The sequence below is a fragment of the Gossypium raimondii genome, chromosome 3, assembly GCF_025698545.1.
Source record: "Gossypium raimondii isolate GPD5lz chromosome 3, ASM2569854v1, whole genome shotgun sequence".
Classification (NCBI taxonomy): Eukaryota; Viridiplantae; Streptophyta; class Magnoliopsida; order Malvales; family Malvaceae; genus Gossypium; species Gossypium raimondii.
Genome location: NC_068567.1, coordinates 3,582,790 through 3,600,253, shown reverse-complemented (window position 1 = coordinate 3,600,253; position 17,464 = coordinate 3,582,790). Strand labels below are relative to the sequence as shown.

The 17,464-nt window shown below is 29.1% G+C and overlaps 1 protein-coding gene and 1 pseudogene across 1 annotated transcript; one reads left to right on the top strand and one right to left on the bottom strand.

Moving 5' to 3' along the window:
• LOC128039720 (uncharacterized) overlaps positions 1-17,464 on the bottom strand; it is a 64,306-nt pseudogene that overhangs the window by 14,706 nt on the left and 32,136 nt on the right.
• Positions 8,898-11,657, top strand: LOC105796595 (probable glutathione S-transferase). Its single transcript, XM_012626343.2, has 2 exons — positions 8,898-9,289; positions 11,139-11,657. The coding sequence occupies exons 1-2, from the start codon at positions 8,981-8,983 to the stop codon at positions 11,499-11,501; spliced, it is 672 nt and encodes a 223-aa protein (XP_012481797.2). The 5' UTR covers positions 8,898-8,980; the 3' UTR covers positions 11,502-11,657.

The window sequence follows — 17,464 nt, the reverse complement described above, 5'->3', positions numbered from 1 at the left end:
TTCGTTGTTATGACTTCGTTGTTATGATTTTGAATGAATAACAAAGGATGGGGGTGCAAAGAATTAGGAAAATTTGCAGCAAATGATGATTGAACAAAGCACAATTGATGTGCAGATCGAAACTACAATCATTACAATTATAAACAAATCCCCCAAATTTCTTACGACAAAAATTACAAATTCCTAACCCAGAATAAGGTGATTTTGGAAGAAGAGTGAGAGGGTGTTTGGGGTGGAAGGGATGCTGAATCTTGGGGGCTAACTCTAACTCAGCATATCCCTTGTGAAGATAAAACTCACATTGATTGCAGCCATAGCTCCAGCCCATTACAGGTTTCTCACACACAAGGCAAAGAGCTGCTTTGCTTGCAACACTGTGAGCTTGGATGAAGACCAAAGGATGGTGATGGCCGAAATGTTGAATTTCCATCTCTTTCTTTCCAACTCTCAGATATTGTGAAATTATTTAGAAGAAGAAAAACAAAAATGAAATTATTCCAGGCCTCATGGTTAGTAGATTCTTTTCTTGGGTGTTGGTTTTGGTCTTCATAAAGAAAGGAATATATTGATGCTTTGCCCAATTTTCAAAATTCTAAGCATAGATATAGATATAATTAAGCAAATAAAGAAAGAAAGAAGAAAGAAACATCAGAAGAAAGTACGAGGAAGAAGGAAGTAGGAGAGGACACTTTTCTTCGGAAAATTTCATTGCTTGCTCTCCACGTTTCATTCCAATGATACCAGTCCCGATGTTAACAAGTATACATACATTCCGGGAGCAAAACTAAGGGTGTGCAATAGTCGGGTCAAACTGACTAAAGCAATTCAACGGGTAAATTTTAGTTTTGTCAAGTATGTTGTAGGTCTGATAAATTTGTTTTCATTTGGAAATCCAAAATCAAATTAATCGACTTTCAATTTCAAATAGCGAATTTTGTCATATCCACGAGTGAAAGAAAAAATTAATATTAAAATTATATTTACAAAAAAAAATTATTTAGTATTTTTTGCCAATATTATTTAGTAATCCAATCCAGTAAATTATTCATAACTAATTTGATTTTGTTGGTTTTATAGAGAATTTGGTTTTATTTTGATTAAGTAAAAGAGTTTGTTAAATCTTTGGATTGGATTGAATTGATTGATTGCTCACTTGAAAAAAATTGAAATTACAATATTTTAATTAAAACGATTAGCATAAAATATAAATTATTGAGAGCCAAACTTCAAAGTTTTAGGTTAAAGAACTAAATTAATTAAAATGAATTGTTAATTTTAAGAGTCTAAAATCGCGTGGGTTTGAGTGTGTTGAAGTGTATTATCCTCTTATTTAAACCCTAAACTTTAAGTACCAATTTGAACCTTGAAATCAAGTTCAAATATCAAAATGTATATTTATCCTAGAATAAAAATATTTTATTGACTATTTTGGATTAATATTATAACAATCGAATTGGCAATTAAACCAATCAAATCATCAATTTTTAGTTGAATCGATCTCAGTACAGTTGTGACTAAATCCAATTAATTACAAACCTATTCATCGAGCAAAGAAGAGAGAGGGATTCAAACCTTCGATAATTATTTGTTTCGAACTGTACCGGTTTTCATAACCGGAGCTATGAACCACTCAGCCATCTCTCCGAAAGCTAAATTTTGCTGGGCTCAGGTTGGTCTTAGTGTTTTCTTTCTTCTTTTTGCCTTTTAAAACAATTTTTGGAATAACTATTTTCAAATCCCTTGACTCTGATTAAAATTTTTCAAACTAATAGTGCCACATGGCAGCATACAATTGGTTGCATTCAAAGCGATGTAAGATTTTAACTCCATTAGAAGGATATATGGCAATATATTTTAAAAGTAAAGATACCATATTAGATATATTGATAAAGTATAGGGGTTGAATCTGTTATTATCATTCTTTTATCATTACGTTGATCCGGAATTTCTTTAACAAGTTATAAAGAATTTCATATTTATATTCTTTATATTATGTTTCTCTTTGCAACCAATATTTTTTATTTTATTTGTCGGATTATTTTTTTCTTTCTATCTCCTCGCTTAAATAAATCCATTTACTTGCCTAAGTCAGCAAAGAAGATGGTTTAAAATAGAGGTGTCTACGGGTCGGATCAGGTCAGGCATTAACAAATTTTTAGGCCCAATTGATAGGTTTGGTTTGGCCCACCCGTATTTTATTTTTTATATAAAAAATTTTAAAAATATAATACACCAAATACACTTAAAACATTAAAACAAATATTTCCTAACAAATTGAAAATAAATTAAAATAAAAACCTTTATACTTAAATAAAACTAAGATAGGTGCAACTTAACAAGCAAATGTCTCTAAAATAGTAACAAAATTGACAATAAAATAAGAGTTATACAATATCCAAATAATAACAACATAATAGTGAAATGACAACAAAATAGTGGAAAACAACAAGAAAAAGTTTTTTTTTTTTTTGCAAATTCGAGCTGGGTCCAGGTCAAAAAAACCTTACTCCAGTTTCGACACATTTTTTTGCCTAAACAAGCCTTAATTTTTGTCCAAACCTATTTTGGGCTTATATTTCTGCCTAAACTCTCTCACTTTTCAGGCAGGCCTTCGGGTTGGGTCGCCCAACCCATGAACACCCTTAGTTTTAAAAAATGAAGCAAAGCTTTAGCACCGTAATAAAAAATATAAAATCCAAGCTTCAATGTCGGAATAATTGTCAACTTCAAGGATTAACTTAAACAAAAAATAGTTTAGGCCATACCGTGAGAACAGTCGCCAAGTTCAAGAACTAATTTGAACAAAAAAATGGTTCAGGCCCCAATGTGGGAGTAGTTGCTAAGTTTTAGCCTCGTAAAGTGATTTAACCCTTTTAAACTTTAACAGTAGGGGATTAAATTTCTTGAAACAAAAAAATAGGAGGACTAAATTGAACATACAAAGAATACAAAGACTTGTAGCATATTTTAACCTAGTTGAAATTGAGATTTTAGCACTTTGTAGCTTGGATTTTTTTTATGGTAAATAAATTTTTATGTAACGACCCAAAATCCGTGGGCATCGAAAAAGTGTGTTATCGGGCCTCCGTCTTAGTAAACTGAGTTAGTAAATAATTATTAGGAGTAATTATGAGTCTAATAGTGTGTTTATTTAAATTTTTATTTAGTGAATTTAGCCTAATTTAAAGTAATTAGGAAAAAGGATTAAATTGAATAAAGAATGAAATCTTAATTATAGATTAAAAGAAAGTAAAAAGGCTAAAATGAAAATTAAGTCATTTATATGAAATGAAGCGGCATATATGCATTAAAATCTAAGATTTTATTTAAGTTCTACATAAATATTATATATATAATTATTATAATTATTAACCATTATTATGGTTTTATATTATTATTATTATTATTATTATTATTATTATTATTATTATTATTATTAAGTAAAGTAAATAGTAGACAATTGTATGGTAATAAAATATACATGTGTAAAAATTATATTTGTACATTTGTAAACTAAACACCTAAATTACTTAAAATTTAAGTATGAAGATATTTTATAATTAATTATTAATTGTATTAATTAAATTATAAGATTTTTCTGTGATAAATAAAATAAATGATGACAAATGTATGGTATAGATGATACTGTACATTTATGAATAAAATATATACGTACATTTGTAATATTATTATTTGTTGTTAAATAGATTTTTATTAAATAAATAAGATAATTGACAAATATATGGTACAAAATTTATACAAGTGTAATAATATAATATGTACAAATGTAATTAAATAATTGGTTTACTTAACATTTAAGCATAAGATATTATATTAATTATTAAGTAAATAAAATAAAGTAAATAAAAGAAACTAAAGAAATAAAAGAAAAAAGAAGAAAAAGAAACAAAAGAACAGCAAAAGCCATTCGAACAGGAGAAGAAACAATAGGAAAGAAAAATAAAAGGGAAATATCTAGGGATTTGAAGCTTGAAGTTTAATGGGTAAGTTTAATCAAGTCATTTTTCTTACAAATTTGATGTTTTGGAATCCTAGAGTGAAATACTCTTGGATTTAAGTTGAAATTTTGAAAGTTAATAGATTTTTTAATAGGGTTCATGTTGAATAAATGATGGAATCGGGGATTTATTTGATAGAAATTTTGATTGGAATTGAATAAAGGATTGAATTGTAAACTAAGCCATAAGTTTTGAGTTTTCGGGATTAAATTGAAATAAATTTGAAATTATGAAAATATGATAAAAATTAGATAGTTAAATGTGAGTTTGGCAAGAAATTGAGTAGCAAAAAGGTATGAATTGAGAAAGAAAAATATATAGGTTTAGTTAGGATTAAATTGAAATTAAAGTAAAAGTTAGATAAAAATTTTAGCAAATAAATTGTGTTGTGTTAATGATTGTAAAATTATTTTAATTGTTCATAGCTAATATCGAGCCTGAAGCATCGGCCCAAAAAGGAAAAGAAAAGATCGTCGAGGATTAAATCCGAAGAGAATTCTGGTTTCTATCACTATAATTCAAACTTTATCATTATTATGTGTTTAATTTACTAATTATGTGTGGTAAGTATTTTAAGGTAAGTGTTTAGTAAAATGAAAATTTATGATTGGATTTGAAATTGAGACTGATACGAAACTGAATTATGGAATACTGAATTTTGTTTTGAATACTGAATTGAATTGTGAAGTTACTGAATATTGTTAAGTGTACTGCATTGAACTGTGAAATTACCGAAGTAATGAATTACTGCAATACTGTGATCAGGGATTTAAATAGCGGTCCGTTACAGAAATAGCGGCCGTTATATAGCGGTAGCGGCATCGTCCGAAACCGCTACTACTGAAACCGCTATTATATTTTACAATAAGTTGTGTGAATTTTTTTTTAAAATTCACGACCGCGATAGCCGCAATGACCGCAATAGCATCCGTTATGTCCGCAACGCGATGAGCATAATCTTGATGAAAACGCGACATGCGATCGCAATTTAAATCCACGATCGTGATCTTGATCAAAATAAGAAATTTTAATTGATACTAAACTAAGATGGAAATTGTACTGAAAAGTGAATTAAATACCCTATTAACTAGTCGGGCTAGTCAGATATAGGTGGCATGCCATAGGATATGGAAGAGTATGGGTTTTTGCCGACTTACTGATCAGGCACTTATGTGCCGACTCATTACATCAAGCATCGATTCGATACTTTGTGTGTCGATCATCATTATCATATCTTTATGATTCACACTTTGTGTGTTGAACATCATTCTTCATTCTTTATTCTCGCTATCGTTCTTCGATTCGACATCGATCGGTACTATGTACCGTTTTAGGCACTATGTGCCGTATTGGTGTGTTGGCTGGAATCCGTGTATCCGCTGAGTCCGAGTCAAGTTAATAGGGACAAATGAAATAAATTTACTGATAAAACTAAACTTGAATGATATAGTATATGTGAAAGGCAAGAATTGAAATAAAGAAATAAGAATGGTACATATATATTTAAACAATTGATAATATAAAAAGATTGAATTGTTCATTAATTAATGATAATTGTAATGAATAAGTATGTGTGTGATTTAATGTATTTAATTATAAATTGAATTATAGTGATACCACTGAGTATATGCATACTCGACATCAGTTGTTTCCGTTACACAAAGTTGTAGAAGTCAAGTATTGAACCAGCATCCAAAGCCAGACCCGACTTCAGCAAAATTTTGGTGATGTATATTTTCTTTTGGTAATGTGGCATGTACATAGGATGTGTATAAAGGTTATTATGTTTTGAATATGAATGGTTAAAAATGTTAGTATTATAAATCTAAGAATTATAATGAAAGAAGTTTATCCATTTCAATTTAATTAGTACATTGATAAATTTAAATTGATATTATATTGATTGAGTTTGATTAGAAGGTATTTAGAATAGAAAATGAGAATGTGAAATGAATTGGTTGAATTGGTTATGTTGGAAATGATACGATTTTAATTGTAGGGGATTTTATGAGAAAATAAGTAGAAATGCTGTCGAAATTTATAAAAAAAAATTTGAAGTACTTGAACGAGTCCCATTTCACTTTTAATACATGTTTTAGACTTCGAAAGTTCATTACAGGGACTTAGTTATTCAATTATATTATGAATGTTATTTTATTTATGAATTATTCGTAAGTTGTCTGATATATTTGGTAATGCCTCGCAGCCTTGTTCCGGCGACAGTTCGGGGTTAGGGGGTGTTACATTTTATGACTGATACTAGAATCTCTGCTTAAAATAGAGTCATTTACTCTCAAAGCTTTATTAGACCGAAAGTGAAAAACAGGAGGCGGTAGTGAAGGAGTGGTTAGAAATGTTGGAAGCCATGGAAGAACATGTATTGATCGGAGGGAAAAAAATTCTTCAGCGGAGACGAGATAAACATGGTGGACATTGCATTTTGCATGGTTGCTCACTGGCTCGGGTTTATCGAAGACTTTGCAGGGCTTAAAATCTTCGAGCCACACAAGTTCCCTCGAGTGAGCTCAGGGATCCAAATTTTCAAATAAGTCCCTGTAATCAAAGACAACTTGCCTGATATTGATAAGATGTTAGCTTTGTTGAAGCGTCGTAGAGAGATGTTGTTGACATCAAAATCAAATTAGGGTTTGGAACATTGACTGTATTGTCTCCTATGGAAGTGTTCATTAATAGTTAAACAAAGTTCAAAACCCTTATCTAAGTGATGTGGGATAAAATAATACTAATGTTTCGTTTGATTATTAGTGTAAGAACACAAGGAAAATACTTATTTATTATATATGTTTTATAATAGTTAGACATAAAATAAAGAATAGTTGAAACTGATAATCTGATGGTGGTCAAAGCCCTACAAGAGAGTGGGGGGACAACTCAAGAGTTACTATGCTCAGGAGAGTTAAACGAATTTTAGAATCTGAAGGGCAGTGGTGGATTCGATATGTTCCTAGAGAAGCTAATTTAGTGGCCGGTTGCTTAGCAAAGATGAGTCTAGAATGGAAGATAAGTTTACATATTTACGAGAACCCTCCTGATGCAGTCTTAGCGATGTTGCAACGTATAAAAGTAGCCAAGCTTTTCTTCAAGGAAATTTGATGTAATTTTTTTATCTCTCTCTCTCTCACACACACACACACACACACACAAAAGAATAGTTAGTACAAATTTAAACTTGAAATTAGAAAAATAAATAATAACTATTGTAAAAATATGATCACTTCAAAATAAACGACAACTATTCATTCTCTTAGCTAAGAAAAAGTCACGGGAATGACTAAATACTCTCAATTCAATAATTAGTTATGAAAACAAAATCAAATTGCTAAATCAAATATTTTAAGCTATGAGCTCCCCAGGAGCTTCATCGAAAACCTGAACACCTTCATTCTTGTCTAAAGCTATTTTAGCTAGGAAATATGCATCTTTATTCTCTTTCTCATGAACACGTCTTAACCTCCGTTATTCAATATGCTTTAAAATTTGAAGAATTTGATATTATCAATTGCCCGTGTCTAAATTATCAGTGAATATCATCATTTTATCAAGTTCTCGATTGTGATAAAGAAGCAGGCTACCTAAAAGCTCCCACATATATATTTTAAATTTATAATTTTCATACGCATTCGATATAATTACTATTAGTGTATAAATATATTCACAATGGCTCAAAAATTTCTAGCAAGTTCTTGGAATCAAACATAATGACATGTTTGCTTACGTAAAACATCGAACATACCAGATAGAGTTTAGGCTGTATTTAAATTAGATAATTTTAAATACCTAAAAGATTTAATATATTATATTCACTAATCATGATATACAGCAATGTTTATATATATATATATATATATATCGTTTTGTACTTAAAATTTTTCTTGTCTAATCATTAAGTGTAATGGTAAGTTATATTATACTTTTAATAAAAAATCGAGTCAAAATTTTCAAAACGGCATTATTGAAAAGAACAATCACAAATCATCTTTATAAACGCAAAACAAATATGGATAAACTATAAAAATAGTTATTTTTATTTGTCCCAGATTATATTTTAGTTGATTATGTTTGAAATGTTACGTTTTAGTCACTTATTGTTTTGTTACGAAGTAATCACTTTGCCATTAAGCTCCATTACCTCCCTAATGACAATCCTATATGGCAATCCAGATGGGTTCTAAATTCTAATTTGGATATCTAACTGGGATAATAATAGTTTTTTCAGTCAAAATGGAAAAGAAAACTAAAAGAAAAAGGAGATGGCCGGTTTTTCTTTTCCAGTTCAAGGTGTAATTAATTAAAAACCTATCATTGTCCCAGTTGGACATCCAAGTCGACATTTAAAACCCATTTGGACTGCCACGTAGGATTGCCATTAGGGAGGTAACGAAGGTTAACGACAGAGTGACCGTTTCGTATCAAAACTATAATGTAAGTGATTACAACGTAACATTTTAAACATAACTGACTAAAATGTAATCTAAAACAAACAAAAATAACTATTTTTATAGTTTACCAAACAAATATATAGGAGACATTAACTATATAAGAAAAAACATATTTTCCGGTTGGTCGAATTTATTTGTTCGAAAAAGAGTATTGAACAGTTTAAACCGATTAAAAATTAATTGAATTGAGAATTGAATTGAATTTTAAATATTTTTAATGAATTTATTTTATTTTTATTGAACAATCACATTTATCAAATCGACAAATTTAAACACATATTCTAAAAATATTAATTCAAATTACAAAAACCAAGTAATAAAGTTGCATCATGCATGACATTACCTTATATTATTATATAAAAGTATTTCTATCCACCTTTGTTTAATTCCTTTTATTAACACTTCATCTTTACCTTAATCAAAGCTTTGACTACTAATCCTATTATAAATTTACACTCACCGCTCTCAGGATCTACCAGAAAATCGACTAATCTCCCAACCATGGCGGTCGTGAAACTGTTCGGAGCTTGGCTTAGTCCGTACGTTTTCAGAGTAATTTGGGCTCTGAAACTCAAAGGCATACCTTACGAATACATCGAAGAAGATCTCTCCAACAAGAGTCCTTTGCTTCTTCAATATAATCCAATTCATAAGAAAGTCCCGGTGCTCGTTCATGACGGAAAACCGGTCTGCGAATCCACCGTCATCCTTAGATATGTCGATGAAATTTGGCCGCAAAATCCCTTGCTGCCGGCTGATCCCTATGACAGAGCCGTTGCTCTGTTTTGGATCAAATTTGCCGATGACAAGGTAAAATCCTTTTCTTTTCTTTTTTTTTGGCTTAAATGCAAAATTAATCCTCAAACTATATCGTATTTACCACTTAGGTGCTTAAGAGTTTTTTTTTTTTTGCAAAAATGATATTTAAACGGTTAATTTTATTGGCATCGTACACTTTTTAGATAAAATCTAACGAATTTAATAGTTTAAGCATATTTTTTACCGAAAAATTTAGGTACTTAAAATGAGAAAATTGACATACTTTAGATACTAATTTTGAATTAAACCTTTATTTATTTATTTGATGCATATGGCAATTTTCCCATTTATGGATTTTTATTTATATTTATTTTATCTATATCAATAGTCAATATTTTTGAATAAATAGTCAATATTATTTTTTAAGTGTTGTATTGATGATAACATCATGATAAACAATTTTAATCTATTCATTTTCATTTTAATATCTTCAAATTTTACGTGTTATTATTATTTAGTGTCAACCTATACGTTTTATTATTTATTGTATGTTATTTTTAAACACACATTTGTGTTCTAAATTTGTAGTTTCCACACGCATACGCGTGTGATAGGATTTCTAGTATTAATAAAGCACTGACTAAGTTGGTGTCACAAGTCAACCAGACACCAACTCGGTTAGGAAATTACGAGAAGGCCTTTACGTAATTAAAATAAGTAATATTATTCAAGGTTAATTTAGTCTTGTCACTTTAAAAAATGGTAGGAATTAAACCCATGCCAATTGTACTATTAAAGTTTTTAATTTACCATTCAACTAAAGTTTTATTTTGATATTTTTATACATTTTTATTTTATTACGCACATTTTATTACCTCCACCAGTTGTATATATAGTTAATATTAATAAAGCTTTTAACTGAGTTGATGTCACAAGTTAACTCGACACTCGACTCAAGATTGAAGACAACAAAATGATAAACAACTTTTAATCTATTTTTCATTTTACCATCATATATGTTTCACATGTTATTATTAATTAGTTTCAAATCATATATTTCATTATTTATTGTACGCTAATTTCTTAAACATACATTTGCATTTGAAATTTGAGATATTCACATGCATACGTGTGTGATAGAATTTCTAGTTATTTATTAAGCTTTTTCTTGAATCGGTGTCACCCACCAACTATGTCCCAATTTAGGAAATTACTAAAAAATATTTAATCTACTAAGTAACTTATAAGATTATATAGATATTTTTGTCTTTTATATTTTTAAACATTTAGTTTTTATAGGATAACATAATATTAAAATAAATAAAATAAAATTGAGTTTATTGAAAATATAATTAAATTTTATTTACTCATCATTTTCCACACTTTTTATAGAAAAAATTCTATTGGATTATTTTTTATTTTAGATTATCAAACATGTGTAAAATACTAATCATTGAAAATATTAGTTTTAATTGATTTAATTGTTTTAGTGGTTTATCAAACAATGTCTAACTTGGACCTAGAAAAAGTTCAAACCTCAATGTGAGAACAATTGTCAAGTTTAGGGATTAACTTGAACAAAAAATAGTCTAGGCCATACCTTGAGAACAATCGCCAAGTTTAGGGACTAGGTTGAACAAAAAAGTTCAAGCCCCAATGTGGGAGTAGTTGTTAAGTTTCAGACCTGTAAAGTGATTTAACCCTTTTTAACTTTAACAGTAGTGGGATTAAATTTCTTGAAATAAAAAATAGGAGGACTAAATTGCAAACATACAAAGAATACAAGTACTTGTAACATATTTTAACCTAGTTGAAATTAAGATTCTAGCTCTTTGTAGTTTGAAAATTTTTTTCGTACATAAATTTTGATGGCTGATACTAGAATCTCTGTTTAAAACAGAGTCCTATAATAGCAAAGCTTTATCGAACTGAAGATGAAGAACAACAGGCGGTAGTGAAGGAGTGGTTGGAAATGCTGGAAGCCATGGAAGAACATGTGCTAATTGGAGGGAAAAAATTCTGCGGTGGAGACGAGATAAACATGGTGGACATTGCATTTTGCATGATTGCTCACTGGCTCGGGGTTATCGAAGACGCAGCAGGGCTTAAAGTCTTTGAGCCACACAAATTCCCTCGAGTGAGCTCGTGGATCCAAAATTTCAAATCAGTCCCTATAATCAAATACAACTTGCCTAATACCGATAAGATAGTTGCTTACTTGAAGCGTCGTAAAGAGATGCTGTTGACATCAAAATCGAATTAGGGTTTGGAACATTGATTATATTTTCTCTTTCTCCCATGGAAGTGTTAAATGTTCCACATAAGGTTGAAGATGTAATCCAATATTTGAGAGGATCTGAACACTTATGTTCTTTATCGAACGTTTTCAGAATATCAAGTTATCGATTTGTTGGTCTAATAGTTTCAATTGGTCTGTTTAGTTCGTTTAAATATATCATCAAGACTAAAAAACAATAAAAATCTAGTTCAGTGGGTTCATACTGGTTTGCATCCCCTCCCTCCTATATCGGGTCTATTTGGGCATTTTTTATTTATCGGGTTAATTATATGGGTTGTTTTGTTTTTAAACCAACTCATATAATTTTTATTCCAATAATTATTTTTTATGCTCGAAATATTTTTTATTCTTTTAATTAATTAAATTAACTAAATTATTTTCTCAACTCAATTCTAATTTCGTTAAACTCATGACAACTTTACCGATAAAAATCTATGAACAAATTAATTTAATTAACTTGTCCTTATGAAACCACGATGACCTAGTAATAAAATTTCACCTCGAAATTCAATTATTTAATAAAATAATAATTCAAAGTCATTAATTAATTTTCGAGTGACTCCTTGTTTATAGTAAGATGATTCAAAGTCATTAATTAACTTGTCAATTTATACGTCTCAAAGTATGAAATAATTCTCTAACTAAGCTTAATATAACATAAAAACCTAGAAGTACATGCCAGCCAAAATAGTAAGAGTTTCACCAACTCGATGAGTGTGAGATTTTCTGCTGGATGCTGATAACAATGAGTGCACACAATTGAACCTAACCTGCAATGCCGAGTAATCAACTCAGTGACATTTCTATAACTATTATTATAACAAAACATAAATTATTTGAGGACATAAATAAAAATCAAAAGTTCGTAAGCAGTTTAATATGTTAACTTATATTATAAGAATATAATCCTTTCATATCACATTTGTAATCGTATCAACAGGTTGTCACATATTCACCTTCAAATTCCCGACTTGTAAACTCAAAAATTCAATTAAACATTACAAATAAATTGATAAGAACTTTAGAGGAAGTAAATATTTATCAAAACGACGTAATTTTGTCCTTTTGTATTTAGATTTTTAGATAACTCGAATTGTATAATTCATATTCAATTAAACTAAAAATTTAATTTTTATTCGAGTTTATCCAAATAACTCGATTAATTCGAACTATTTAATTTAATTTTTAAATTTTTTATTAAAATTTTAAAATCGAATCGAATTTTATTCACTCACTTACCAAAATAAGAATACAACCAACCATTCAAGAAAGAAATGAATTAAACTCACACCAAAACCGAACAAGAGCCATTGTAGACAACCATTTCTTCATATGTCAGAAATAATAAATTATGAAAACGACGGTCGTTTTGAACAACCATTTCTTAAATGTCAAACATAATAAGTTCTGGAAACAGCAGCCATTTTAGACAATCATTTCTTCATATGTCAGATGAAAACAACAGTGATTTTGGACAACCATTTCTTCAAATTTCCAACAGCAGCTAATTCACAGTTTATTCATAAAATTCAGATAACTTAATTGAAGTCAGCAACCAGTTTACTTCAACCTGGCAATTAAGTAAACGAGTAAGTGTGTAAATTTCAAGGAAACTTGACGAAATCTTCCCCAAGTTGCTGTCGCAAGCACAAGCTTGCTCCTTGCCTTTACCACTTTGACGGTCTTCCGCATGAAGAAACAACTATTTAACATGCAGATTTCAAAAGTTAAAAAAAACATTCTCAAGGTCTCAAAATTGTTGGGTGTGATTTAATAATGAATTTTACGAATTTGATTTACGAAAATGAAGTGTCGATATTACACTTTCCGACACTACAAAAAACCGAATTATTACAGAATTCAACGAGTAAGAAACATGAAAAAAAGAAGTAATCTTATTTTATTTTATTTTTGTTTATTCTATATGTTAGCATACATACACATATAATATATAATAAAATAGAATTTTCGAATAATTTAAGTAGTAGTTAGTTCTAAAACAATTCTAAAATATTTTTCACTTATTATATATCGACGCATTAGCACGGTTTGATTTTATAGTCAAATGCTCCCTCGACATGATGACACGTTTGCTAAAACATCAAAAATAAATTATCTTTTTTTGGTGAATTATAAGAGGACAGCAAAGTCCTAATACCAATGCGATTTGTGTGACTTGAGCCCATATCACATCTGAGACGGTGAACACCCTGATCATCAAATCAACACATGGGTAAAATAAATATATATGATACCTTAATTATAAAAAAAAAACATATATATTCAATTGTATATGGGGTTCAAAATTTTATATGGGGTTTTTACTTGTGTTTAAATAGGATTGGATTGTTCGGTTGGACTGGAAACAAGTCGAAATATAGATTCGAAAAAAAAAATCGAATCGATTGAACCGGTTAAAAAATCAATTAAATTGGCGGTTGAACTGGATTTCTTAAATATTCTTTTTTATGAATTTATTATTATATCTTTATCGAACTTATCAAATCGACGAACTAATGACCTAATCAATCCAACCAACCACTAATTTATTTCTAAAAACATTTATTCAAATTAAAAAAAAAAACAATTAATAAAGATGCATCATGCATCACATTACCTTATATTATTATATAAAATCTTTTATAATACTTCATCTTTGTATGAAAAAGTCTTAGTGACAAATTCTAACTTTTAGTTAAAAAAATATAAATATTGAAGGTGAAATTTAGAATTATGTCATGAAAAAACACACACCATTGTTACTTTAGACAAAGCTTGAATTTGAAGAGATCGTTAATTAGTAAGTTTAGATTATGTTAAGGATTAAGTTGGAAATTAAGTTCAGCTTAAAAGATAATTTTGTGAAATTAGGGGTAAAATTGAATAAAGTGAAAGCTATTATAAACTTATGGTATAGATTAAAAATACAAGGTCACTAATGGAAGGATATGAAATCAGATTTTGTTTTTATGTTAACTATCGAAAAATAAGAACATTTTGGATATAAGGACTAAAATGAATAAAATGTAATTTTTTAATAATTATTTAATAATATTTTTAGTAATTTTTTCATGTCATTGACATATAAAATTGGTAATTTTTTACTCTAAACCCGAACTCAATTGTTAACACGTTAATTTTTTATTAAATTTTTTGGTGTGATATTTTGAAATAAAAAAATAGTTATTCATTTGGTAGTCATATAACGAAAAAAATGAGTTATGAACTTGAATTTAACCCAAAAAATCATGTTTACGATTATATTTACATTTTTAAATGGGTTAAATCATTATTTGACGCCTGAACTTGGCAACAATTCTCACATTGGGTCACATGTTAAATCATTATTGTACATAACACTTTTGATGCCTGATACTAGAAATCCCATATCTCTGTTTAAAACAGGGTTATTTAATGTTAAAGCTTTATCGAGCCAATGGCGAAGAACAACAGGCAGCAGTGAAGGAGTGGCTGGAAATGTTTGAAGTCATGGAAGAACATGCGCTGGTCGGAGTGAAAAAGTTATTCGGCGGAGACGAGATAAACATGGTGGACATTGCATTTTCCTTTGTTGCTATCTGGCTTGGGGTTCTCGAAGACATACTAGGGCTTGAAATCTTTCAGCCACACAAGTTCCCTCGAGTGAGCTCATGGATCCAAAATTTCAAATCAGTCCCTGTAATCAAAGACAACTTGCCTGATACCGATAAGATGTCTACTTTCTTGAAGCATGGTAGAGAGATGATGTTGACATCAAAATCGAATTAGGGTTTAGACACTTGTGTTCTTTATAGAAGGTTTTCAAAGTTCGAACTGATCAAGTCACTGCTTTGTTAGTCCAATAATTTCGATCAGTTTGTTTAAATAAATTATCAAAATCAAAATAAAAAAATTCAATGGGTCCATACTAGTTTGCCACCCCTCCCTCCTATATCGGCATTTTCATTTATTAAGTCAATTATATGTGTTATCTTGTCTTTAAACTAACTAATATAGTTTTTTAGCACAATAAATATCTTTCATATGCCCAAAATATTATTTATTCTTTTAATTTACTTGCAATGACCCGATTTTAAACATCGTCGAAACAATACAATTTTGAAATCCAATTCGCAAATTGAGTTAGTGGAATCATGAATAGAAAGGTTTATGAAGTTAGTATGAAAATATATTAAAGAATGTTTACGAAATTTAATCAAGAAAATCATTAATTAAAGTTCAAGGACTAATTTGTAAAAGTTCAACCGCTATTGAAATTTTAATTTAGAAAAATGATTGAGGACTTAATTAATAATTAATTTGAGGGCCTTGGAATTAATTGACAGTTATTAAAATATGATGGTGGAATGGTATGATTACATCCACTTATCTTAATTAGCTTGACCACTAATGGTGATTAATTAAGCTAATTAAGGGCTTAATCATAGTATAAATACTAAGAGAGTGGAGAGAAAGATGAAGTTATCATCTTCCTCATTTTGTTTGGCCGTCCAAAGCTGAAAAGAAGAAGGAAAAACATCTTTGTTTTCTTTTCCATTTTAATCCAGAATTAATCGCCGAAATTAAGTTCTTTCCTTAAGATTTTTATAAAGTTTGAACCACGGGAGCTTGATTTAGCTAACACATGTATTTTTTCTTCAATTGTTAGATGTTCAGAAAGTTGCCATTAAAGTTTAATTGATGATTTTAAGCTTGAATTTGAAGAGATCGTTACTTAGTAAGTTTAGATTATGTTAAGGATTAAGTTGGAAATTAAGTTCAGCTTAAAAGATAATTTTGTGAAATTAGGGGTAAAATTGAATAAATTGAAAGCTATTATAAACTTATGGTATAGATTAAAAATACAAGGTCACTAATGGAAGGATATGAAATCGGATTTTGTTTTTATGTTAACTATCGAAAAATAAGAACAATTGGGATATAAGGACTAAAATGAATAAAATGAAAATATATTTGATTATATATTTTTCATGAGTTTGAGTGAAACTAATACCATTTTTATAATTGAATTATCAAACGTAGCTAAAGACGACATCGAGCTGTCTCGAGAGAAAGAAAAGGCGAAAGTCATAAACGAGTAGCTAATACGAGTTGTAGTTTCATGATTTGAATTCAATATATATATATATATATATATACTGTTAAAAACTAGCTTGCTTGAGGTAAGTATTCTACTTGTCTCATGATTTGGTTTGTATATAATGATATGAAATGTTATGAATTTAATTGAGATGAGCATAGCATAAATGAGTATTATATGAAACTATGGTAAGTGATCATGAATATAAATATGTATTTGGAATATTGCTACCTTAGTAATTGTCTCTGGTATGGTTGGCATGCCATAAGATTAATGTACAAGATTATACTGATAAGGCATGGAATGCATGCTATACTTCGGATGTTCCGATGATGTAACACCTCTTACCTTCCGATGATGTAACACCTCTTACCTAACTCATTAACAGATACGGACAAGGAATGTCACATTAAAATTTTTAGTTTCAGTCCCTAACCCTTGCTTACTTTTCTAACGTTACCTAGATTCCATATGATATTAAATCTCTTTCTAAAATTGTATATTATTTAAATTTTAATTAGAGAAACCAAAATCCTTTTTCCAGGGTATTTTCAGGCGAATTTACGATTTTAAGAACAAAGTTATCAATACCTCATTCATAATATCAAAACCAATACAAGATTACTAATGTATTGAAACTTTGAAACACATGTAGCAGAACCTCATACCTATTGCAATATAATTTTTAAGATATACTTCATAATATAATTCTCTTCACTTTAATGTATCTAATCTTTACTAATTCAAGTTTCAATTTTTTTACTCAATTATTTTAGTTTAATACACTTAATTTAGTAAAATTTTCAAATATTACATTTGAACACTTATGTAACTAATATGCTCATTT